At 36.8% G+C, this 27,992-nt stretch overlaps 2 protein-coding genes across 3 annotated transcripts; one reads left to right on the forward strand and one right to left on the reverse strand.

Moving 5' to 3' along the window:
• Positions 1–4,085: 4,085 nt before the first annotated feature.
• Positions 4,086–16,964, forward strand: LOC149968936 (uncharacterized). 2 transcript variants are annotated; one of them, XM_090155028.1, is made up of 4 exons: positions 4,086–4,633; positions 4,697–4,788; positions 4,861–4,971; positions 13,203–16,964. In XM_090155028.1, exon 4 carries the CDS (start codon positions 13,236–13,238, stop codon positions 15,393–15,395), a length of 2,160 nt encoding a protein of 719 aa, XP_090011154.1. In that variant the 5' UTR covers positions 4,086–4,633; positions 4,697–4,788; positions 4,861–4,971; positions 13,203–13,235; the 3' UTR covers positions 15,396–16,964. The 2 variants fall into 2 exon arrangements, with proteins under 2 accessions (XP_090011154.1, XP_090011155.1); XM_090155029.1 differs by having other exon boundaries at positions 4,086–4,371; positions 4,455–4,788.
• An 8,390-nt stretch (positions 16,965–25,354) lies between these two features.
• Positions 25,355–27,419, reverse strand: LOC149968937 (actin-5C-like). The gene is made up of 3 exons (XM_090173985.1): positions 27,294–27,419; positions 26,410–26,896; positions 25,355–25,903 (listed from the first exon to the last, which is right to left on the reverse strand). Exons 1-3 carry the CDS (start codon positions 27,417–27,419, stop codon positions 25,386–25,388), a joined length of 1,131 nt encoding a protein of 376 aa, XP_090030111.1. The 3' UTR covers positions 25,355–25,385.
• Positions 27,420–27,992: the final 573 nt, after the last annotated feature.

The raw sequence follows: 27,992 nt of genomic DNA on the forward strand, positions 1-27,992 counted from the left end.
AATTTGGGCGTTCAGCTGAGCCTTGGCGCCTTCAAGACGGTCCACTTCTCGAGCGATCTCATCTCGTGCTTCGCTCAGAACAGCATTGTTTTTTTTTCATCTCGCCGATTCTTTTACGAAGTTGTTCCGCTTCTTCCTCCTTTTCCCGAAGTTTCCTTCCCGAACTTCTCCTTCAACTGCTCCAGACTGCGGTTCATCTCATCAATGCTCTGGTTCATTGTTGCCGGGATTTCCGAAATAAAGTTCAACGTATCCCAAAACTTCCAACAGCTTCTTCGATTAAAATCTTAAATTCTGTGTTCGATGCTTTCTGTAAAGCCGCATGAATGTCCGCTCCATTTTCTTTCAGGAGTTTTGCTATATCCGAACATCCCTCTCTCTGGGCGACGTATAACGGAGTGGTCTTATTAGGATCCGCCCCGTGTTTCATCAGGAGCTCTACGATTCGCGAATAACCGTTCCTAGTCGCGACCCATAACGGAGTAAAATCACCTTCATTTACAGTCCCATTAACGTCCGCTCCTTTTTCGAGTAGTAGTTCGACCAACTCAAAACACCCATTTCTAGATGCCAAAAATAAAGGTTTGATTTCTTTTGGCAACCTTCGTTGTCTCTGGGGCGTTTCAGTCTCCGTTCTGTTTTCAAAAAGGATTTTTGATCACCTTAAAATTATATTTGGAATAACCGATATTCGGTTTATTTTTTCACACGATGACTGATTGACGTCGGCCTCATTTTGAATCAGTAGCTCGACCACTTGGGAATCGCCATTTGACAAGGCGCCTATTAACGGCGTCTCGCCCCATTCTGTACGCTGATTCACGTCGGCGCCGTGTTCAATTAAAAGCTTTAGGATTTCTAATTGGGGATATAAAACTGAAAGATACAAAGGAGTGATTCCTGCAAATTCGACATAAGATGAATTTGAAGGAAAAATCTCGTTGACGTCGACTCCATCGCGAATCTGCGAAAGAACAAGATCTTTATCCTTATACCTCACGGCCCGGTGCAAGAGCGATTGATGGGTTCCCATTTTTCAAATTGAGTGTTCTCTCTGAAAAGAATAAAGGGCGAAAATGAAGATTTGAGACTGAAACAGATTCCTGAGGCCAAGTCGATCAAGCTCTTTTTTTACAATAAATGAAACAAGTTCGCCAAGGATTGGTAATATTATTTCGTGCCCGTATTCCATTTAAGCAGGTAAAATTATATCACCAATAAGTAAAAACCTTCTTTTCATACACGGTTTCGATAAATAAGTGCCTCAATTACTTATTACTTCTGGCCATACACGGCTTCAATAAGTATGTGCCACAGTTAAGTTTTACTTCTGGCGATACACGGTTTCGCTAAGTATGTGTGAAAATGGAAAATATCTGCGCAAATAAAAAACTGCGCTAATAAAATATGCGAAAATGAAAAACGCGCTTATGAAAAAAATGCGGAAATGAGTAACTGCGCAAGTGAAACTCGCGCAAATTGAAAACCACGCAATTTCATATGCGCTAATGGTAACTGCGCTAATGGGAACTGCGCAGTTTGACCAAGCCGCGCAAATGAGAAAACTGTGCAAACCGAAAACTGTGCAAATGGAAGATATCAACGCAAGTAGAAAGCTGTGCAAATGAAAAACTTGTTTATGGAAAGATGCGGAAATGAATAACTGCGCAAGTTAAACTCGCGCAAATGGAAAACCACGCAATTTCATATGCGCTAATGGGAACTGCGCTAATGGGAACAGCGCAGTTTGACAAAGCCGTTCAAACAGAAAATATCTGCGCAAGTGGAAAACTGCGCAAATGAATAACGCGCTAATGGAAAACTGTTGATATCGGAAACCACGCAATTGGACCATTACCTGGCACAAAGTGGCAGCGCAATAGGGGTTCATTGAACCCTTTTAGATTTTAAACGGGGTATAATCAACGTATTTTGCACCCGACAATTTGCCCTTTCAAAAATTAAAAAAATCAGATTTCGGTCTATAATTGTTCAAAACCCTCATAAATATTAATAATATTAAAATCAATTTATTATACCCACCAAATATTTTGCTGCTGCCACCACTGGTCAAGTAATTTCCCTCTATGACAAACTATTTCGTTAATAAAAACTTGCTTATCTAAGCGTTAAATTATATCCAAGACTGATAACATTTATAGTATATTTAAGTCCAAATCCTAGCGAAATCAAATTATCGTGTTATTTAAGTGAAACGAGCGCACTTTTTATGTGGTTTTCTAAAATATCTTGATACCAACTGAATGGTCAACTGCTGATCGGATTTCAAACTGTTGTTTTGAGACTTCTAAAGGATAAAGGAAGTGGCGTATGTAATAAATAAAATTAATTAGGTCACATTAGCATCAAAGCTTCAATTTGTTCAGAAAGCTTGATTTTTCTCTCAAGATTGGTATGAAATCGTACTTCATGCCTCTGCTTTTCAAGTTCTTTTAAGCATTCTGGCCAACTTAACACGCCGGATGTATTTCAAGAAAAGCAACTGCATATAAAGGCGTTTGAAGTTAGTGGTTCTGAATATTGCATTAATATAACTATGATACGCCACATAAAAACCATAAGTTTAACATTTCTTATTTTTCCGAGGCTAAGGCTTTATGAGTTTCCTCTTTGAAACTTCCAATTCGTGTCATACTTTTGTTAATAATGTTAATATGCTCTAGCATTCGTTTAGTAAATTTGAAACTTATATTTCTACATGTACGCATTCCAGCTGACGGGAAAACTGCAACTATCGAAACAAGAAACTATTAGTGAACATAAATTTCATAAGAGAAGAGTAGAATTTAAAAGGTTTATTAAATTATATGTCTAAGCAGTTGTAATGGAAATGGTGGAACTTTCTTACTCTTTAAAGCGTTTAAAATTTAGATCTTTATAGTGATCGTCTAATATTAATAATCAGCTAGGCTAATACCCAAGCCCATAATTATCGCATATTCAGTCGACGATTATTAAGAAATTTTATTTAGTAATATAACCGTAGAGCTCAGACTTCTACGCTGAATCAGGGAAATTCAGGCACAGCCTAGTTGCCTAGTTCCAGAGATAAGACTAAATGCAGCGCGTGGAAAGTGGGCCCAGACTCCTAATCTTCCTAAATAAAAGATTTAGTTAACCACTGGCTGTGGTTTTGTAAGGACTTTGATGTCCCATCAGATTCTCTTTCGGGCCGTTATTATGACCCATAAAGTGTGTGGGTAAATTTTGATCACATGACTCAATTGTGTTAGGATTCTCGGCCATCTTGGAACAAAACCACCATTTTTCCAACGTGAGTTTCCGGAAATCTGCCTAACCGATTTATACTATTGAGGCATCAAACTAATTCCACGCGCCAAGCCTATCCCCAGACTCTCATACAGTGTCCCTTTTTCACAAAGGCCACAGGTAAACTACCAGAATACCTCCGAGCAAAACGGGAAAATAACCTGCCTTCGTTGTTTTCCCTACTAACTAAGTTCAATCAAGAACGTATATATGTATAAGAACGTTGAACTATCAAATCGGCGCTGGTGCCATGATTTAATCGGTTTCAGAATAACTCTGCCCAAAAAACCGCGTGTGGCACGCGTTAAAGGTTAAAACCGTTTCTAGTTCAAGCGCGCGCTGCACGCGATTTTTAGGGCGGAGTTATTCTGAAACCGATTAAATCATGGCCCAAGCGGTGCCCTTTGTTCAACGTTCTTATACATATATACGTTCTTGGTTCAATACAAAGCCCAATTGTAGTCAAAAGCCAGAGATACACTTCATTAAAGGCCAATTTTATTTTTCGACCTAATTGTTTATTGATCGGAAACTTCTTCCTTTTACTTTTTTAAATGTGTCCTTAACCTCAACGATATAAACTGACTTTCTTTATCAGTTCTTGATTAGACGCCTCGTCAAAAGGAACTCCGCCATCTTGGCCCTCGCTAGATGAGCGAATCTCACGTCGCTGTGTTAATTGCTGAATGTCTACACAATGAAAGGATTGAAATTGAGAAGAGTTGCGTAAGATTATTCATCGAATGAATTATCCTTCATTTAAGATCGGACATCATTGAACGTATTAAGATTACTGAGAACGTTTGCCACACCCAGAAGTATTGTTTAAGTTAGAGGGAAATTCGAGATGCAAAATTTAACTAAAGCTTTTACTTCTCGAAATCGATTACTGGTTATATTGGTGCGTTAAAAAATTCTACGATATCAGAATTCATCGAGCTAACAGATTCAAGCCCAAACGATGAGGGTGCATTTCTGGACTAGTTTGATGGTGCGTCCGCTTCTGGAGGCTTTATAAGACAGCGGAATTTGGTTCTAACAAGACATAAAATTATTGGCGCCATAAGTAACATGAGAAGAGTAAGCCCTGACACTTGTAATTTAGTGTGCGCCTGTTTTCTTAGAATACTGATTTTTGAAGGTATCTTACGCTTCATTTTTAGAACCCATATCGATACTGATATCTTTCGAGATTTTGAATTTTATATCTTTCGAGATTTTGAATATATTTGTGATTTCAGCGAAGCGTTTCTTTAAACTGATCTCCGTCATTTCTTATCTGGTGGAATATTTCTTAAAATCGCGGAAAATATGTCCGGGAACTAAATTACAATCTGTGGCGGTAGGGTAGACGCGCTGTGCCCATTTGTCGTGGAATGACCAATAATTATTTTATTATTTCTAGCAAGTTTATTCTTAACCCCATGGAACAGAGCTGACTTTTTATTTCAGTCAGTCCTTCCACGGAAACCGACATGTCTAGAACATTTGTACCAGGTGAGTCAAACAACGTATGATTTTAAGGATCGAACTTTTAAAAGATGTTAATGATTTCGTTGGGTCAATTAGGGTATAAGACCATCATGGGTCCGAGACGATCATGTACCTCGAACGGAAATTGACGAGAACAACATCCGGCTGGGAAGATGGCGTTGGGAAAATGAACATTTTGATCCTTTGGTGAGTCTATTTACTTCTTGTGGTTAAGATTGCTGATTGAAAAAGTGACTGAAAATGCAATCGTATTCCAGTACTTTGGAATTATGTTGACAACCCTAGTATTTTCTACTTGCCGTTTACATTGAACCAATTTTTCTCGGCCGCACTATGTTTTGGAAATAAATTTCTTAGCCTAGCGTCCAATGACAACCAATAAACAGAATTACGACTTTAAATACAAATGACTGCACCTCTTTCCCTGTTTGAAGGCGCTGTCAATGGCTCGCAAGTTAGTTGAAAGAACTTGCAAACTCAACGCAGAAGGAGTTGTTCCGAGGTTTCACCCAGTGCCACAAGCTGGGATTGAACCAGTCTCCTCTTGCTGCGAGGCGGAAGTGCTAACCACTCCGCCACCCCACCTTATCGATAGCGATGCCCATTAGGCTTATGTGGAACTAATATAACTGCTGGGCTGACTTGTTTACGGCTATTTTTAACGGTGCGTTTATTTAACTTACGCTGTTAATTTTGCAGCGTTGTGGTTTTACTTTAACAAGCCAAATGGTACTTAAAATATCATTGGGGTTGAATGTACAGATTGAATTCATATACGATTAGTTGTGCATAGTAATATAAGATTTAATAGAGACAGATACCAAAATAGGAGTCTTGTTTAAGAATGAAATAAGGATGCATTTGGATGACGTCTTATTTAACAAATAAATAAGTCGGCAAAAAATATCGTTACCCAAATTTATTTGTTACGTATAAATATCACTTAATCAAGAATAATGTTAACCTAATAAATTTAATGAATTTGGGAGTAAATGTCTCACTTAAATAAGATTTAATTAAATTCTAAAAATGTCTTATTTTGACAGCGTCAATTTCGTTTCGATGAAATTGAAATATCGGTTTATTTGAGACTGCAATAAATGTAATTTTAAGGTTAAATACAGCCTTAAAATTAAAAACATAAAGGCTCTTCAATTAGGTTTAATACTGCAGCCTTATTAACCACTAAAAAACAAAACAAATACTGGGTATAATATTATCATTTGAAATATAAAATAGTTCGCAAAAAGCATTAACAATACAAAGTTTTACTAAATTTGAGGCGCAATAACACTAACTGAACTCTTATTTGTTTCATTTTCCTGTTATAATTCTGTTTAAATGAAGTCTTAATAAGTTTTAAATAAATTTAAGTAAATTCAATATAATATGTATATCTGATACATTAAGTTTAAAATAACTTAAATCATTGGCGGCGCCAGGACGTTTTTATTAGTAGATTCATAATTTGTATCAGTTATGGGGACCCTTTTATGTTTTAAAGGGAATATAATCCCCAACAAATTAAGAAATTCAATCCTCAATCAACCACTAAGGAGCATGTATCAGAATTTGTAGCCCGGTGTACCGGTAAGATTGAAACCACACCACCAGAGGTCTATCATCAGAATGCCCTACGCCAGCGTCCACAAGCCCGGATAGGTGACAAAAACCGCATGGGCAGTAGAACCCTACTACTGATGGTCGCACCCTTGACGCAAGCCGTTCAACCCAGCAGTAGGTGCAGCAATGGTTCGTCGAGCTCGCCACTTCGCACACAGCAGTGGGATTTAGAATGAATGCTATAGCAACTCCAGCCGACACCCTACCTACGTAGGTAAGGAGCCAAACCCTTTGGAGAGAGCTCCTAAAGGGGAACGACGAGCACACAGCAGTCCAAGTAACCCGGCAGTTCTGGCACCGGAGATCCCGGTGGACCACAAAAAGCCGGGAAACAGCACCGCCGTGCCCGCATTTGGAGGCCCGCCGCCCTATAGCAGGCTACCCAATCCGCCAAGGCGGCCAGTTTGCCTGGACCCTCTCCGTTATCATCAGCCGAAGATCAGTATCCAGCCCAAACCTGACCGAAGTCGGAGGTGGAGATAGGATCATTTGAACGGAGCTAACATCTCCCAGTGCGCCACCGCGCTTATGGGTTACAAGAGCCGGACCCCGACTCCCCGGTAAAGCCACCAGTTATTGCACACTCCGACCCCTAAGGAGCACCGAGAATGTCAAGATCGATAATGTAATAATAATAAAGTGTCATTACACATTTCAGATACGGGGTCCCTAAAGTCGATTTGTGGGCCTCTAATTAAATGAAAATAAGCTACTGCCTGCCTAACCTACCCACGGCGCAGCCACTGCCTTTAATTCGACTGACAAAAGGTCTAAATACCTTAGATAAAACATAAAATGTGCAGTGTAAGTTATCCTTTTTTAGAATAAAATTTGAGGCTCAAATTACACTTATTTCATTGTTAAATGATCCTGATTTTTAGTAAACATTCCGTTTTACTCAAGTCCTAAATAACATTTAAAATCCCTTACCAAAATGGGAGTCTTACTTTAGTCGCCAATTAGTGTCAATGTAGGATCAAGGATTTTTAAGTATTATGTAAGCATAAAAAACTGAGACCAGAATTGTGGGTCCTAAATAAAATCTATTTTAGTCTCAATTTTAGTTTCAGTTAGGAAGACTCATTTCTGGAGACTTGAAAGAAGCTTATTTGAGAGTTGATTATGGGTTACAATATTAGATAAAAATAAGAGTCATTTAAGACTTCACTTAAGTCTCATATGGGGAGATTCATTTCTGAGGACTTCAAAGAGACTTAATTGAGAGTTTACTATGGGTTATAATTTTAGATAAAAATAAGAGTCATTTAAGACTTCACTGAAGTCTTATATTTGAAGACTAATTTTTGGGGACTTCAAAGATACTTAATTGAGAGTTGATTATGGGTTTCAATATTAGATAAAACTAAGAGTCATTTAAGACTTCACTTTAGTCTCATATTTGAAGATTCATTTTTGGGACTTGAAAGAGACTTAATTGAGAGTTTACTATGGGTTAGAAATTTAGATAAAAATAAGAGTCATTCAAGACTTCACTTAAGTCTCATATGGGGAGATTCATTTCTGGGGACTTGGAAAGATACATAATTGACAGTTGCTTAGAGGTAACAATTTGAAGTTAAACTAAAAGTAATCGTAAATTTCATGGTAAACTTTCGACTGGATCCTATTATCTTGCTATTTTGGTAGTGTTATCTAAAATGAGTTTCGCTCACGTGCCGCACAATTGATATAAATATATGAACATTAGTCCAAACAATACACCAAATATTTCATATGATCTACTGTACTATACTTTTAAATTATACTTTTAAAATTATATGGTAGTAAAGTCCAAACAATGGAACTCATCATGAGTTCAGCTATAATGACCCCTTAAGATGAATATTAAATAGGTAAGGGATATGCAACTTGAATCTTGAAGCTTGGTTACAAAATGGTCATACGGGATTGGCTGGCTATATTTGGTTAAGCTAAACTTACTTGAAACCCTCACATAAAATTAAAATTTTTATTATAAAATAACAGTTTAAATTTTTTAAGTCTATTTACTAAATAATATACTTGAAATTCTTCAAATAGGATATTTCATTTCAAGTAAAATTAATTCTAAGTATGAGTGTGTAAAAATACTGAACTCGGTCAAAAATAGCCTAGCATGTAGCACCATCCTTGAAGCCTGGAGATTTTGAAACTTGCAATTCAGCATGGCCGCTGAACAAAGTAGTCATTTTTGATTCAGTATTTGAGTAGGGTCATTATAAAATTAGATATTTATAATATAATTTTTTTTAAAGGACGCCCGGGCGTAAAAACTGCCTGCTATATAGCGATCGCCATACAATAATTGGTGAAGAATTTCGCTATAGATTGCAGTGGACTGCTCACATACAGGGCACCCTGGATGTATATTAGTTTTACTGATATTGGCAGATTTCCAATTACCGCCAGAGTTCCCTAACTAAAATCGTGACAGTCTCTTTGAAATTTAAAAAGATTTATTTAAAGCTGCTACAGTTCCATATGCAGCCTTAAATCAGATTTAACTCATACTTACTCTGAAAAAATGAGTCTTAATTACGGTGCAAAAATCTTGTAAAATCAAGTTTTTAATAAGTATGCAAGAATAAACACATTTAAGACTTGATTTAGACTCAAAACAAGTACGAAATAAGTAATAAATATAAAGATCGATGAATTTGGAACTGTCTTTAAGACTTGATTTAGACACAAAACAAGTATGAAATAAGTAATCAATAAGGATGTATTTGGAACTGAGGCAGCTTAAATTAAGTCTTAAATGTGTTTATTCTTGCATACTTATTTAAAACTGGATTTTACAAGATTTTTGCACCGTAATTAAGACTCATTTTCTCAGAATAAGTTTGAATTAAATCTGATTTGAGGCTGTATTTGGAACTGTGGCAGCTTTAAATAAAACTGTTTTAAGTTTAAAAGTGACAGTCACGATTTTGGTAAGGGCCCTTACCAAAACAGGAGACTTATTTTAGGCTGTAATGAGAATCAATTGGGATTTAAGAAAGAAAGTAGTCTGAAAATAAAATTTCAACAAGTTATATTTTCAAATACCAATTTTGACACTCAAAAAGACTTAAGGCCTTTTCACACTAGCCAACTTTTTGATACAACTAGATGAGTGAACTTGAGTTGAGTCAACTAGTTGGTTCGTGTGAATAAAAGTTCGATGAGTTTATCCACCAAAAATGTACGCGAGAAAAAAATGGATCACTGATCCATTTTTGCTGACTCAGCATTTTGATTTCAAAAGTTGGCTCGTGTGAAAAGGTCTTTAATTAGCTCTTTGTTTGTTTTAAATCAAGTTTAAAAGAAGACTTGTATAAGACTGGAAGATGAGTATATTAGGCGAGGGGTAAGACACTGCGAACTCGGTGTACACTGCCGTACCTTTCACAGTGCTAAATGGAACTCGCGAACTCTTGAAAATATGTACCTTTAACAGTGCTAAATGCACGAACTCGGTGTACAGATTATATGAGACTGCCTTACCCCTCGATTTTAGGAATACATAAATCTTAAGAATGAACTTCAAAACAAATCTTGAATTCGTTTCAAAAGTAAATTTAGGAACCTAGAAAAAATATATAGTGTAAAATATCCTTATTTTAAACTTAAAGTAGTCTTTAAATAAGATTGGCATTACAGCGTTTTTAAAAATAAATCTAAAACTCAAATAAAACTGAAATAGCTATTAACTACGACTGTTTTTCTATTCTTTCCCATCAAGTGTAAAATAAGATTTAAACATAAATCTCAAAAGATAAGATATGAAAGAGTCTTGAATTAGATTTAAAAATACAGCCTTAATAACATAAATGAAATACAAAAATGGAATGTAAAATATCCTTACTTAAACCTTGAAATATTCTTTATATAAGATTGGCAGTACATTGTTTATAAAACTAACTTTGACGCTCAATTAATGAATTTAACAAAATGTTTCTCTTGGCACTTCCAACAAAAGTTGTTGGTTACAGCAATTGTTCTTCATTTTGTGCCTTAGGATTTTCGTTAAGCTCTAGTGGCATAGACAAGGGGGGCTTCCAAGTCCCAACCTCATTTGGGCATACCTTTGACTTAACTTAATGTTCATACCCTTTTTTACACCTATGAACCTATACATTTATTGCGTTTGCGTAAACCGTTTTGTGGGTAAATTCAAACCATTTATGATTTAATATTTAAAAACAAAAATTGTAAAGCCGAAACGGTTTTCTTTATAACCTAAAAAAAAAATAATAATGGACTTAACAATTTCTTATTGGTATAAATTAGCTCTAAATCGCACAACTTAGTTCGTTCCTAGAAAACCGATTAATTTCAAGAAATTATTATTTGAATGTTCATTCGTATAAACGGCGCCCCATACACAATTTGGTATAAAATCCAATAGTTTTTTATTTTATACTAAGGAATTGGAAACCAAAATATTAGTATTGTTTCCTTTAGGTTTATCGCTAAATAAGAAGATCAACGGCTTGAAGAGTGTGGTTTTATGGGCTCAATGTCCACTGTAAAATATATTCTAAATGAATATCGAATTTAGTAGGAAGTAAATGTGCTTACAAGCCGTCAACATCTACATTTATGGATTTGAAGCTATCTTGAAACATAATAAATTAAATTATTGTTTAAATGAAGGCCAGATTTGCTGTCGTTTTTGAAGTGTTAATTGAGACTAAAATATGCATTAGTTTGCAGTTAAATTTGATCTTACAATGTGAATTATATAAGCAGTTTAAATTGATTCTTTCAAATGCATTGTTTTTCAGTTTAATTTGAGACCACCATATGTATTAGTTTTGCAGTTTAAATTGAGACTAACATATGCATTATTTTTGCAGTTTAAGTCGAGACTAAAATATGCATTGTTTTGCACAGAATTGAGAATAAAATTAATATTATATTTGCAGCTAGTAATAAGTTTAAAATAACCCTAGTAATATACGCTTAAATGTAATCTTAAACATGCCTTCTTTTCATCTTAAACCAGACTAAATTTAGAGGGGAAATATCAGACTTCAATTAAACTGAAATTAACCGTTATTAGGAGTCTTAAATAAGACTATCCCAGAGCTGAAATAAATCTTAAATTAGGTTGTATGTGGCAGTTTCAAAAAGGAATAATAATAATAATAATCAGCTAGGCTAATACCCTTAGCACCACCTTAAGTTTAAGTCATCTAGCGACTTACAATAAGTCATCAAGCGACCTTCAAAGCCATTAATTCCGGTGGCCGGGTTACAATGCGTAGGAGGGTGGTGGCAAGCCCTTCATGCCACGCGAGCCAACAGCTCCCAACACTAACTATTACCGTTAACCTCGACCAGGTTTTATGAAAGGGGAAACCTAAGAACCCGGGGAAAACCCCTTAAACCAAGTTTTAATTTTGCTAACTGGTTTGAAACTTAAACAAACCAAAATATAGCAATCTCAAATAAGTCTCGATTTTCACTCCAAATATGAATGTGTTAACTCTGAAGCCGGGATATATTTGGCAGCTTAAAAGGAGTCTGTTTTTATACTAAAAATTGCAACTTCGCTTTTGGTAAAGGTATTCACAAATAATTGAATTTTAAATCTAAGACTTAATAAAAACTTAATTATGGATGTATTTGGGAATGTGGCAGATTTAAAAACGTCTTAGCGAAGTTTGTTTAAACAAACTTATTTAAAACTTAAATTGATATCTATCGTGCAACCGAATGTAAATCTAAATTTGTATAAAAGTATGTATGAATTACGTCAGACTTAAGGATGTATTTGGGACTGTGGCAGTCTTTTTTAAGATCAACAAATACAGTTTTAATTTTTTTAGTGTTAAATTTAAATTTTCCTTTCCAAGTTCTTTTATTAATATTGAATGTGCCACCGTATCAAATACTTTAAAGAACCTAAAATCGTACCAGTAGTGTTTATATTTTTGTCTACGGAGTTATAAAGATCTTTGGTGACTTCAAATATGGCATTAGGATTAAAATTGATGAATAATCCAGCATAGGGTTGGGACACCGTTGACCCTGCGACCGGTAACTTACTTTTATTAGTTGTTAAATATAAATTTTTACCAATTTGAATCACTTTTGATGGGTGAGACCAAGAACATTTTAACATTTCTGAGAATTTATGAATATATTTGTTTTGCAGAAGCCAGAATGAATATTTTATTTTTGTTAGACTAGTTAAACGTTAGAAGGTAAAGATGAACAATACATCATGTATAATTTCAACGCGTTGGACCTTTTACAAAAAATAATGGAACAAGGAATAAATTTTATTAAATTAACATAAAAATATTATTCCGAGCCAGTTTGATCGGCCTTGAGTTAAATGAACGACTTGGCAAGAGGTGTTTGTAAGCCTTGAGCTTTGCCAATTGAAAACTAAACTTTTTGTTTCAAATCAAACAACTTATTTTATAGGAAGTAGTCTATTGACTTAAGTTCACTTCAAATATTAAAAAATACACTAAAAGACTAAACCAAAAAAGGAAATGAAAAATCAATTATTCATTTTCTCAGAAAAATAAATAACTCTAATGGTTGGGTAAAATTGTATGGGATTTTAAATCAATTCTAACTAGGGCCTAAGTTTAGACTTCATAATTATATTTTGAGAGATAAGGTTTAATAATAAGGTAAAGCAACAAAGTAAAAAAATTATTATCTTCTAAATGACCCGACTTTTAAATTGGTAAGCCCTGAGTTGATAAATTTTTTAGAATAAAGTGCGATTCTTAAAAGGTTCCTAAGTTTCTGCGTTCGCCTTAAAACCTTTACGTTTTTATTTTTTTCAGAAAAAAGCAAGTGGAATATAAAATATTGAAATAATGGATGAAAAAATAAAGGAATTTTTCGAGGCAGTGAGGAATGGCAATAAAAAACCAGTTCTCTCACTCATCCAAGAAGGATTCGACGTCAACTGCATTTTCCCCTTTGATCTATTTTTTATCGATTGGAAAGGATACACTCCCTTGTGCGTGGCATCTTGGTATAACTTATCAGATATCGCGAAACTCTTACTTCAACACCGTGCCCTAGTTAATAAAGCAAGGGAAAAAGATGGCTTTGAAGCCACGCCGTTATGGATCGCGTCGCGTAAAGGGCATTTGGAAGTAGTTAAACTTTTAATTGAACACGGAGCGGACATTCATAAAACCGGAAAAATTGGTGTCATTGAAGCCACGCCGTTATCGATCTCCTTGCGTAATGGGCATTTGGAAGTTGTTAAACTTTTAATTGAACACGGAGCGGAAATATATGAAACCGTGAAAATTGGTGAAATTGAAGTCACCCAGGTATGGTTCGCCTCGCATCGAGGGTTGTCTAAGTTGGTTAAACTCCTTATTGACAACGGAGCAGACATAAATATCGTATCGAATGGCGGCAGTACTCCTCTGTGGGAAGCATCAAAACAGGGACATTTAGACGTAGTTAAGGTTTTAATTGAAAATGGAGCCGACCTTCATTTGACTGATGTATTCAACCACTCGCCACTTCATATTGCGTGTGAGAAAGGATTTGAGGACATTGCCCTTCTCTTAATAGAGAACGGAGCTCATATCAATGCTTTTAATTGGGGCAAAGAATCGCCTCTGCACGTGGCCATCGAAAGCGGCCGGAAACAATTGATAGAGATGTTACTTCGTCAAGGAGCCGATGTTAAGGCACGGAACAAGGCTGGTTTATCTCCTTCAGATAAAGCCGAAATGTGCGGTCTATTTGAAATTAAAGCACTTATTTTATCCCAGAGGTGGATATCAACCCAAATAAAGGACGGTAAAAAAGCAAACAATTCAGATATTCCGAAGGTTTCATTCGATATCTGCCATGTTGTCAACAGCACTGATCAATTCAATAGCAGTCCTTCCAAGTTCATCCAAGAACCTTTGAGTGAAGACGCTGTTACGGTTGCAAAAGAGAGAGAGGGAAACATACCGATATTCGCCACGGCTCAGAAGGACGAAGAACCAGTGGTCAAAGCTGCAATGGGATCAAGGGGAAACGTTAAATATCCTGACATGTCCGAAAAAAGGCCAGCTCATTTGATTAAGGGATCAAGACTAGCAGCGAATAAGAAAGATAAAGAGCCTCTTAATGATGTCACAGTTGATATCAAAGACGAAATAGCAGAAATCTCGAGAAGCCCATCGGCCGGAGAAACCGTAAGATTTAATTTTCACACTAGAAGTGATGATCAATTTGCATATTTGGTTGAAACCCACAAAAGGAACATCAAGAAATTTATAAATAAGTTCACGAACACGTTCGACTTTATCTCGAAAGTACCCCAGACAATGAGCAAGAGCGTTGAGCAGAAGAACCTCAATCTGTTGCAGTTGAAGAGGAAATACTCGAAGAAATTAGAACAAAAGGAAAAAGAAGCGAAACAACTTCGAGAAAGAATCGCCGGGATGCAGAAATACGCTCTCAACCTGACCAAAGAGCGCCAGAAAGAGCGAGAAGAGTTTGCTCAAGAAGTGGGCCGCCTGGAGGGAGCCAAGACGCTGCTCAATGCTCGAATTGAAGAGATGAAAATGAAACATGAAAACAAATTGGACGAGGAACTGGAGAAGAGCCGGCGCGACTTAGAAACCCAGCGCGACGAGCTGCTAAAGGAAGGTGAGCGCCGCATCAAGAAACTGGAATCGCGCGTCTTCGAACTGGAACGGGAGAATCGAGCTGTGCGGGAGAAAAGTGAGTGTCTTGAGAGAGATTTTGAAAAGTTGGGCATCGAGTACGAAGAGAATCAGAACTTCAGCCAGTCATCTGGTAACGTCGAAGCGACGGTAGTAGTTAAAAAGAAGATTAAATTTAGGGGCGCTGCCGGCTTGCAGGAGGGCACCAAAGGATTGTGGGATAAATTACGCGGGGCTGGAGAAGCTAGCCAATTTACGATTCACAATAATAATTACCATATTCAGTCTTCGGGTCCCGTCCACGGTACTCTTACTGGGGACGTTGAGAGTATCGAGGCAAATTTTAAGTGAAAATCTAGAGCACTTAAATTTAAACTTAATATCTTAAAAGTAAATTTCTTAATTCGCAAAAATAAAACTAATCTAAAATGATTTTTCTGTTTTTTGATAATATGTAAAAGTCATTACTTAAATATATTTCGTATGTTTTAAATTATATTATTAGAGCGACTGTGTTTACTTCTGGGATTTAAATTTAAATAGTTGTATAAACTCTATTACAAACCCTTTTCATAATTAATAAAACATCCTAGATTTTGTTATTTTATCCAACAAAGTTAACCTTTAATTAATTTCAACACTTGCCCTTGATGAAGATACCGTAGAATAGCTATATTCGACATCTGGTAATGGACGACTCGTAGACTTTCAGTTGACGTTGTGACACATACCGAATGAAAAGGACCAATACCATTTAATTTCCAATATCATATATTGACTCGCACACCCAGGAAATCAATGACTGCATTAGGAATCGTAGATGTCCAAATATCAACACCAATAAAAAATGTATAAACAAGAAGCGAAAAACGTACCACTCACAAAGCATAGCAACCACTTGACTTAACGACAGCCCGTATATCAATAAATGACCGTAGACGGTATAGTTAGGGCTCTTTATAAATAAAAACAAACGAACCCAATTGATAAACTGCATTAAACATCTTAATCAGTCGAGAAAACGTTTAAAATTAATTACGAAGTAATGATGACCCAGTTAAAAACCAGACCAACATAAGTGTAAGAGCACGATGTATACAACTCGATATTTTCTTCATAAATGAATAATAACGCTAAAAACACAATAGATAAAAATATACGACTGAAAAAAACGAAATAAATTACAAAAAACTAACAGGTTCTACCCTTTAATCATCTTATCTCTGCTGACTGCGCTAAAACAAGATTTGACCTTTAAATTTTCATATGTAAAAAAAAAGACTTTAAAAACAATATAAACATCTACGTAAGGTGTTTATAATCTTCCCACCCAAATACCCGACGATTGTATTTAACTACAACTTATAAATATCCACATTTGAAAATTTTTACATATAAAAAAAATTGATCAGGAAAAATTGACGTTAATAACTTTAAAACTGCTTAAAACACTTTCGCCAAAGCTGTTTTAGAAAAAAAACACCATAGCTTATTAAGCGTCGGTGGCTTAGTGGTTAGAGTAAATCTCTTGCACGCAGCAGACCAGGGTTCGATTCCGGCCGGCGCCAATAAACAAAAAGTCGTACACCGTGAACATTTGGTGGAAACCCTGCCATCTGAATGATAAAAAGTTTAACGTAACCTTTAGCGCTCGGTCCTTCCCACACACGGAAAATTGCAATACGCAGCCGAAGGAACTATTATACGACAACCAATGACGAAGAGAGGTTTTTGTAAAAACCTTTTCCCTCATTCCAAGCCACTGCGAACACGGTGAATTCGGGAAACTGCATACGCAGTGATTACGCTTTGCACCGAATATGCGAACGCGTTCGCTAGACAGACACCCACCCAAAATGCTATTTCTTCAATTGTCTGATTTTTTTCTTTTCGTTGAATAAAGAATTGATATGAACTTGGTTCCCGAATCTATATCATTAGTCCTAAACAATTTCGACTATATTTCCTCAAATAATAAAACAAGCTTTCTAGAGCATTGTGGGAGTGATTAATAAGGCTCCCTGCACCGACCAAAAAATGTAAACAGTGCCACGCGAGTCCGTCCGTGTAAAGGTTTGATATACGTTTACGTTAAATTTCGCCAAAACCAAATTTACCAAATGACAATAAATTTTGAATTTAATTTGCATATATATATTGCGATATCATTATTAATCGTTTCCAATCGACGTTAATCGCATTAATTTTAATAAGGCTTACGTTAAATTTAACATGTGATGAGGGGGTATGAGTCTACCAGGGGTTGAGGGATACACAACATTGGACAAGTGGAATAGCTAGGTCACGCGTAAAACATCTCACGCCCGTATTGGCTACAGGCCTGGTGTCTACAATATCCACCCACCCTTTATTTAGGTCGCGCTCGCGATAGCCGTTGCCCAACCCATAACGTACGATGATTTATTCTTGAAGTGATGACATGGATATTGGTCAGGCTGACTATTATTAATTAACTTATTTAATATTAATAATAAATATAAATATAAATTATTTATAATAAAATATATTTGTTTAAACTTATATATATTTGTTATTGTTATATATCATTTAATCTTAATTATTACATTTTATATGGATAAGTTTAATTCCATCTTTGCAGGCGACCTGCGCAAATGTATTAAAAATCTTCAAACATTTTGTATTTTGTTAGGCAGTTAGTGTGTTGTTACGCACTTTAAAAATTATGTCCGTGGCCCATGGACTAATTTATTTTTTGTGTACATCGTATATTTTGCATTGTTAAAGCTTGGTTCCGATTCATTCCGAACAATGATAAAGAACAAGTTAACCATTGTAACGTTTCCGGGACTAATTGGGGGGGGGGGGCGACAACAATCACAAAAAGAACCAATAATGCCACTGTATTCTAAGCCAAGTTCGCACTATACAATTAATTGGCCCACTTAATTGTATCAAACTAATTGTAAGGAAGCAAATTGTATACAATGAACAGGACAATTGCAACAATTGTTCCCACTTTTTCCGTTCACACTATACAAATATCTGGCTTACAAATAGTTGGATACAATTAAGTGGCCCAATTAATTGTACAGTGTGAACTAGGCTTAATAATTATAAAGTGTGGAATATTAAAAGTATAACAGTAATGTTTGTATTACCGCCTAGATATTTCCAATTTTAGAATAGACAAATCGTTGTGTAAACAATTATTCGAACGGCCACTTATTAAAAAAATAATAGACAAATCGATGAGAAAACCACAAATTTTCAATCGATATTCGAGGAAAAACTACGCCATTGCTCAGCGTGATCCACATTCGCCCTCTACTAGTTTTCAAAATTGAACATCCAACTCCGTCAATCGGGAAGATATTTTTCGACGCCCCGCTATTCGCTTTCAACTGAAAAACTGCCGCGCCGCTAGAGGGATTATCGCTCAAAAGCGAAAATTTTAGCCCGTTGATCGGCCGATCTCGCTCACCGCGCCGTGATTTATCAGCCAGTGAAAAACACTATTCTGCGTTCGCACTGAGCTTGCTCAGTTGAAGATAGATAAAATAAGATCGCCTGTCGTGAACACTCGCTCACTGGAAAAATCAAGGTAAAAAATTATGAGCGTTCATGTTGGACAGCTGCTCACAATTTTTGCCCACCTCTGGTCTCGACATACAAAGAAAATGTCCTTCTCTACATTCCAAAGTTTATAACCCTTTGCTTCTTGCGAATATCCAACAAAAACGCATTCGGTTGCTTTTGCGTCTAGCTTGCTTCTATGTGATTCGTGCACTCTGGCCCAGGCATGACATCCAAGAACCTTCAAATTACTTAAATTTACTTTCGTACCCGTCCACAATCATAGCCATGGCCCGATATGAAAACTGAAAGGGCGCAAAAAATCTGGGGGAAAAATGGCGCAAGCCTTAACATTGTAGGTGCCCAAAATTTCCTCAAATACACCAAAATAAGATTCTAAACTAGAACAAGAGAAAATCGACAAAAAGATAAGAATGTAAAATACAAGTAAAAAAGTATAGTTATCGGTAACATGCTTAAAAAAATCATTGTTATTTGGTGATATTCTAGACTCTCTCCCAGTCGTTTTCCGACACGTATTTTATATTTTAATGAACTGTTTGTGCAAATGGCGACTGACGGACACTGTCGTAAAATTAGTCGTTTGGAGCTAGTATACGTTTTTTTAGCCACGGTCACACGACTGCGAAAGCGATTCGATAGTATATTTTAAACTAGCTGCTAAAAACGGTTTTACCGTTTCAATGCTAGTTTACTAATTGTAGTTCACACGAGCCCTAAATAACAATTAGTATTCGTTAGTACAACGTCGTAACTATATTTGCTACAGTGAAATACATAACAACGGCATATTAAGCATGGACTGTAGTTAGGGTCGTCATTAGAATGAGGCAGGGCGGCATTGCCCACCGGCATTTTTCTAAGCCAAAAAGGTCACGAAAAGATTTCATATAACTTCATCAGAAAGGTCTTGTTTAATTTCATGAATATATCGTTTTCGCTTGAACGTTATTATTTATTTAATTCTTTAGTAGTTCGGCGATATCCATTTACACTATGCAGCTTCAGTGACTAAACACGCGACGGTCTAAGCATCGTTTTTTTTTACCTTTTAAACTGGGAAGTTTTTGACGTGTTGTTGCGTTTTTAGTAGGGTTGAGCTGTAAGAGGACACTAAAACGAAAACCTCAGTATTTTCTATAAAGTTGGGAATATTAATCTAGAGATACAATCTAATCTGCTCCCCGCGAAACAAGTTTTTGAAAAATACGAATGTGACGTCTGCTCTAAAATGACGAGAAAACGTTATCATATGACCCGTGGCGCCATCCATTATTGAAAATAAATATATATTTTTGCCGGAACACGCGTCTGATTTGAACGAACCATTGAGAGATAGACGGCGCCACGGGTAGAGTGATAAAATGTTCTCGTCATTTGGGAGCAGACGGCAGCATTCTTATTTTTTAAAAACAGACGTTTTGATTAGACCTCTAAATTAATATTCCCAACTCAATGGTATTTTCAGTAGTCGGTGTAGTATCGCAGAGTTGCTTGGTGTAGTCGGTGTAGTGTCGCGCTGTTGAGGATTTTCCGGTTTCTTCGAAAATAAAAGACGTAACTTCTTGTAAGTTGTAATTATTTTTTTACTCTTAAAATGATTTAGGCCTTAATTTCGTCGAATCGTCCCACGTAAAACCAAATAGCATATATGCCTACGGGAACTAGAGATAAAACGACGCAGGCGGCATGCAGTAGAATTCGCGATGACTAAAATATTAAAGCTTATTGACTAAACAAGCGACGGGCCGGCCGTTGATTTCGTTTTTTAGATTTTAAACTGGGAAGTTTTTGACGGATTGTTGCGTTTTTAGTAGGACTGAGCTGTATGAGGAAACTGTAACCAAAACTGCGGCATGCCGGGAGTAGTGGCGTACTCCTGTAATCCCAAGCGTCTGGGAGGCAGAGTTTGTGGATGGCCGTGTGAGGACGACCACCAATCCCCAAACGGGTGGTCGGAATACATCCGCCACGGGTGTCCCCACGTATCCCCCCGTTGGCGTGGCCGTTACACATATATCGCCCTGATTAATCCGGTGGACGGGCGGACCGCATTGATCCCCCAGGTCCCACTCACGCCTCAAAAATCTTCGCCGGGCTCGCGGTCTTCTCAGACCCACTCAGCCCTTGTATCTCGGAGAGGTAAAAAAACTGCGGCATTTTCAGTAGTACCTAGGGCTACAGACTGTAGTCGGTGTAGTGTAATGCTGTCGAGGAGTTTTCCGAGTTTTTATTAAGAAAATAAAAGACGTAATTTCTTTTAAGTTGTAATTAAATCAAGTTCTGGCCTCTCCTGAAAAATCCAGAAATGACGTCCCTGACTGTAGTCCAATGGCCGAACCCTCACCGCATTACTTGGCGAACCAGCGCGTAGAAATATGTTAAATCGAAAACGTAAATCGGGCAACGATTTTAAAAAGGAATGTTTAAAAAGGCTACAGGTAGAAAGCTAATAATAGATCAAACACGAAAACTAGATACCTGGATTAAAAAGGATAAAAAAAAATTTTGATGGATTTTTTTTTAATATAGTAAAAATCTTATATTATGGGATTATGAAAAACAAATTTTACAAAGTAGAACACATTTTTGTTAAAGCAACACGCGGCTATGTAATTTAGTAAACTATATTGGTTTTTAGTCTAGTTTAAAATAAAAAAAGTATTATTGTTTCGTACTACTACTACTCTACTATACTCTTAAAAAAATCTAGCCACATCTATTGAGAAATAAAGGAACTACACAAGAGCGCCGTGGTATTTAATAAGTTTCACAAAAAAGGATAGAGGGCGCAAGAGCTTAAAAGGGCGTAAAAAATAGGTTGGCCCGACCTGCTTTAAATGCCTGCGCACGCCTATGACAATTCTCCTGGTATATCTCCTTTTAGACTTTGAGACGGGCATTTGTTTCTAATGTACGCTGCCGTTGTAATTATGTCAGCCCAAAGATAATTCAGAAGTTCAGGTTCGAGTAGGAGACATCGAGTCATATCCATTAATGTCTGGTTCATCCGCTCTGCAACGCCGTTTTGTTGTGGAGTTCTCGGGACCGTTAGTTGTCTCATTATTCCAAGATTTTTCAGATATATTTCAAATTGGTTGCTGCAATATTCTCCTCCGTTGTCCGTTCGCAGAATCTTAATTTTCTCATCGTGTAGGCGTTCCAACTCTTCTTTGTATTTTTGAAATCTGTTTAACGCGTCGCTTTTCCGCTTCATTGTATATACTTTGGTAAATCGTGAAAAGTCGTCTATAAACGTGATAATGTATTTGGATCCACCTTTCGATACAGGATTTATAGGTCCAACTACGTCCGAATGTACAAGTTCAAGAAACTTTTCTGGTCTTCGCGTTTCGCTTGATTTAAATGGTTTGCGCTTCATTTTACCACGTATACAAACACTGCACAATTCGCCTGGATAATCTTGTCCTTTGGATCAACAACTATTTCCTTAGCATTTTTTAAATTTTCAACTGCTTTCAAATGGAGGTGACTGAGTCGTCGATGCCATATATATACTTCGTCTTGCTTCACTTTATTAACTGCCGGCATTAGGTTAAGTTCTTCCGTTTGTTCTTTCTCTTCTTGAAATGTGAATAGCGATCTATTTAGCTTTGCGATAAGAAATTGAATTCCTTCGTTGTCATATCTTCGCCTCTGTACCCTCGAACTTTACAGTCATTTTCTTCTCAAGTATTCTAGCAACTGAAAGAAGGTTACAATCCAATTTTGGGACGAGTAAAACTCTATGCAGAGTGATGTATGCTCCCCCATTTTCGTCTTTAAGCTTCATTTCAAGTTTACCTTATCCCACAACTTTAAGTTTTTCGTTGTTTGCCATTTCTACGTAGGACGATACAACTTTAACTTCTACTAATTTATCTACGTACGGAGTCATTTGGTCAGTCGCTCCACTGTCTAGAATCCAAGTAGAGTATCCGATGTTCTTGCTCGCTTTCGCACACAGTGCCTTCCGAATATTGACTTGTTCCGCTTCTACAGAAACTTTCGCTCTTGGAGTTTCAGCTGCTTTTTCTAACTCTGCTTTCTTCCTTTGAGCTTTCACTTCTTCGCAGTCTCTGGCAATGTGACCCAACTTCCCGCAAGAATAACATAAAATTCTTTTCAGTCCGATTAGTACTTTGGTTACTTGACGAATTATTTCATCTCCTTCCACTTTGGTCTTGTGGCGCCGTTCTTCCATTGGGTGTGAACTTCTTGTTTTTCGTATATAGTGCCTGTTGAATTTCTTTCGCTTCGTCTTCTTTAAGGTTCAATTGATGAATCTTTCTCTTCTCCTCGACGAGTAGTTTCGCTTTTACGATCTTCGTAGTTATTGTGTCAGGATCATGTTCCAAGCTCTGAATGAGTGCTTCGTATGTTTCGGGTAATCCAAGTAACATAATGATCGCTATTTCTTTGTCGGTAAAACCGTATCCACAAGCTTTCAGTTTTCTATGTAGATCCATAAGACGTCCAAGATATTCTTTCATTGATTCCGTTTAATCGAACATTGAGAAATTCTCGCATAATGTGGAGAATATGCAATAAACCGTGTTTGGTATTTAATCCTTCTAGCGTTTCCCAGGCTGTAGAAGCTCTGCTCGCATCACTTATATCGTCTAAATAATGGTCTTCTACTATCAGAAATAGGAAACCCAACGCTTTATCGTTTGTTTTTCTTTCCGCGGCTCCCATTACAGGTCCATATCCCGGGTCTATCGCTTCCCAAGTGCCCTTTTGGATAGAGGTCGGGGATGGTTAACTTTTATTCAATAGATAAAGCTCTCAAAATTATTCGTAAAATGTTTTGATCAAGTAATTTATATTTCTGTATTATCCGATTAATTTTTTCGATAAATTTGTAAAATTAATCGGAAAAACGATGTTTTGTTCGATAAAAAGCTCAAAATTTACGAATAATACATGTTTTTTAATCATTTTCCGAAATATTAACCGGTAAATTTCTTTGTTTACTTTTTTTTCCCAAAAAAATCAATTTAATCATGGATAATGATTAACCGTTACCGACCTCTACTTTTGGATTAGTCCTGCCTTTGCGCGTACAGACCACGCATGATAGTTATCGTCACTTAGCTTTGGTATTTTGTATTCTTCTACCGAGGTCGTCATTTTAGTTCTCTTAAGCCTTGGGTCTTCTAACCTTTTGGCAAATAGCGTAGACTTTGGAAAGTTACGTCTTCTTTCCTTCGAAATACTTTTCTTCTTACACTATTTCTTCAGTTAACGCGATGCGCGGTGAAATTACTGCTTGTCTGGACCCATAACCTATTAGAATTATTTATAAGCAGAAATAACGAGGCTCGATTTAGAACAAAAATGGACGAACCAAATTTTTAATGGCGTCACTGTAGACGTACATAAATAGAAACAAAAACTAAAACAATGGTAAGGTGGCATATTCAAACAACATAACAGGCATTCGTTATATTAATAGTAACACACACTAACAATGTAACTGTTGATAGATTGCAAATGTAGAGATGGTTTAATCGTCAACTGGAAGCTAAAGTTAAACCTCCTGTTTTATATGATCTTTAAAGGGAATGTGATATAAAATTTATCACTTCCCATAACAAATAAATCCAAATATATACCGCGTTTGAAATGTTCGGAATGAGAAATGCATTGGAGGTTTTTCCTTCAATTTAAAGAAAATATCAATTTTTAAAAAAATTGTCTTTTAACACCCATAACGACTTATTTATTAACGTTACTAGCTTCATAAAAACTTGTAGAGGTTAACGGTAATAGTAAGTGTATGGAGCTGTTGGCTAGGGTGGCATGAACGGCTTGCCACCACCCTCCTACGCATTCCAACCCAGCCACCTGTTTAAGGCATTAAAAGTCGCTAGATGACTTCGGCCTACGGTGGTACCTATGGTATTAGCCTAGTTGATTATTATTTTTACTTCGAGCTTTTGTGAGAATAACCCTGCCAGAATTGCCAAACTTTTCTGATTCAAATTCCAAACTTATACAAATTTTCCCCTACTTTACTTTGTGTGTTTTTATTCTGTATTTAAGGAAAGGTTTCCTATTAGCAACCGAAATTGAACACCCTGATTTTTAGAAATCTGGATTCAGGTTTTTAAGGGTAAAGGGACAGTCCTGTATGTAGAGAAGACTCACACGATCTAATAGTAAGCTCCTTTCCTCTAAAAAACCTAAAATCAACCCGGAATTTCATTGGTGACGTTTTCTCACTCCCCCTCTTGAATTCGGACATGATCACTGTAAATCATTACATTTTAAGGAACTTCAGTTTTATTTATACACAAAACCTCGAAAAAGAAATTCACTTTGGAATAAATGAATTAAGTTTATTTCCATTTATTTTAGTTTTATAATACAACTACGGCAGTGTTTAAATTACATTTTTTGAATTATATAAGTTTGCCTTAAGTAGAATGATTGAAGAAAAACCTGTGAATTCATGTTACACTGTTACACAGCTCCTACCATTATGATGTAATGGCAAAGTCTTCGGAAAAGGTTTGTTTTCTTGCTAGAAAATAGACCTAAAAATAGTTTTATACGAAGTGTCCTGAGCAATAACGAGAAGAATATATTTAAATAACAAAAAAGTTGATTTTTTATTCATTTTACTTCCAAGTAAACAGTAGTGCGCAGACAACGAGAAAGCCAAAAAAAAATATTTAAGTATAACTTTTAAAAAATAACAAATATAGTTGACCCTGAAGAACATTCTTGTATTTTTGAAAAAGTAAAGTTAAAAAAAAATTAGAAGCATTTTTGATGGATAATGCTGGGTCCGGTTTCCTCGTACTCTTGCTTGGTAATCCACATCTTTTGGAAAGTGTACAACATCGCTAGGATTGACCCTCCAATCCAGACTGAGTATTTCCTCTCGGGTGGCGCGATGATTTTAATTGTCATGGTGCTCGGAGCTACAGCCGTTATTTCCTTTTGCATCCTATCGGCAATTCCGGGGAACATTGTGGTTCCACCGGAAAGGACGGTGTTAGCGTACAAGTTCTTACGAATATCGACGTCGCATTTCATGATTGAGTTGTTAGTGGTTTCATGGATGCCACACGACTCCATACCCAAGAAAGATGGCTGGAACAGGGCTTCCGGACAGCGGAACCTTTCGTTTCCGATAGTGATGACTTGCCCGTCGGGTAACTCGTAAGATTTCTCCAACGATGAGGATGACGCCGCGGTGGCCATTTCCTGTTTAAAGTCCAAGGCTACAAAGCCGAGCTTCTCTTTGATGTCTTCGACGATTTCCCGCTCAGCTGCGATTATAAAAACAGATTCTGTTAGATCAGCTAAAATGTTGAGAAAGTGTTGGAGCGAATAACCGATAGTATGAATACCTATTTTTAACCGATAAAACCTGGCGTAGCAGGTCACGTTCGCCATATCCTAGAATTTTTAAAGCACCATCTATAACCTCAACTTTGTCAAAAACGGGTTTCACTAATCGATTAGAAAACGGTCAATTGGTTTGATCACCAATTTATATAGAAAACTGGTTAAATCTGGTTATCAAGAGACTTAAAAATTAGTTAGTTTCTACTTAGTAATCGTAACAACCGGTAATCCATACGCGAGCTGGTACGGTTAGTGTATACCGTTTAAAATCATGAACCACACAGGCAACTTCCGACTTACAAAGCTAATAACCGGTGGCCAGGTTAAAGGCTGACTACATAAATCTTCGGTTTATGTAGTCGGCCTTTAAATCGATAGAGATTACAATATCGATAATCAGTCGATCCTTAACAATGCAATTACCAACCGGTGGTTTTGAAAGAGTATCCACGTTCGGTAAGGATCTTCATGAGATAATCAGTCAAGTCTCGTCCAGCAAGATCCAAACGCTGGATAGCGTGAGGGAGGGCGTATCCTTCGTAGATTGGTACGGTGTGAGACACGCCGTCACCGGAATCTACGACGATACCGTTGGTACGACCAGAAGCGTACAAGGATAGGACCGCTGGGATGGCAACGTATATGGCTGGGGTGTTGAAGGTTTCGAACATGATCTGCGACATCTTTTCTCTGTTGGCCTTGGGGTTCAAGGGGGCCTCGGTCAAGAGGACGGGGTGTTCTTCGGGAGCTACTCTCAATTCGTTGTAGAAAATGAAATTCCAGATCTTCTCCATGTTATCCCAGTTTGTGACGATGCCGTGTTCGATGGGGTATTTCAAGGGGAGGATACCTCTTTTACTTTGGGCTCCTCCTCCAACGTAAGAGTCTTTTTGGCCCATCCCAACCATGACGCCCTAAAGATTGGAATTTGATTACGATAATTAAAACAAGGTGAGCACTATTAACCTTAAAGGCAGACAAATAAATATTTATCCATCATCCATGGCAGCTGTTCTCTCAACATAGCGTTAGTTACGAAGGGTTATCTTTAGGGAAACTGTTGACACCCTACCCTTTCACACCCCCAAGTGAAGCATTACGTAGAAGATACCACCATTTTAGCACGGAGAGAGCTAGGATCCCTATCATGCGTAAAATATAATGTTTCTACGTTTGAGCTTAGCGGAAGCGTAGCAACGGCGAACGTTGACGCCAAAAACATTTATTAGGCTAAACATGGATTTGATAAAGTTGAAACTTGCTTTATTTAAAACTAAACTATAAAAGGTTTTATTAATTACGTTAACGTACTTGATGGCTGGGCCGTCCAACGATGGATGGAAATACAGCTCTGGGAACGTCATCTCCAGCGAAACCGCCTTTGCACATACCAGAACCATTGTCCAAAAAAAGAGCGGAAATTTCCTCGTCACACATGTTGTATTATTTCTATTAGAAATAAAGATACACCGTAATTTGGCATTTTCCTTGGTTAAATTTAAAGACAAAAAATTACAAACTTTAATGAACGCGCGACAATTTAAAACTTAACCGTAAGCACTAGCTAAAGTTCTTCAATGTCAGTTTGTAAGACTAGTTTTTATAAATTTTGACGCAAGAAAGGGTTAAGCTTTTGAAATTTACAAGGTGAAAACCAGAGTTAAATTATTTTAAAACCTTAAGTACTGGCTTAATTTGAGACACAACAAAAAGCCGAATTATAATTAATAAACAGGCTGAAATAACTAGCCTTGAACCACAGACTGAAATAACTAGCCTTGAACCACAGACTGAGACAAAGGAACCATTAAAATATTACTATAATTATAAAGCGGTAAAACTTTTAAGCCAATTGGGATAAAATAAAATAACTCGGCGTATACAACGGTAATAATAATAATTATAATAAGGCTTTATTGGGATAACCAGTTCAGTCAAAGACTGATTTCCAACTGGGTCCTTAAATATATTAAATTTGATTTACAGATCAAATGTACACTTTGAAGACAA

This window comes from Leiobunum rupestre, chromosome 1, assembly GCF_980474605.1.
Source record: "Leiobunum rupestre chromosome 1, qqLeiRupe1.1.hap1, whole genome shotgun sequence".
Classification (NCBI taxonomy): Eukaryota; Metazoa; Arthropoda; class Arachnida; order Opiliones; family Sclerosomatidae; genus Leiobunum; species Leiobunum rupestre.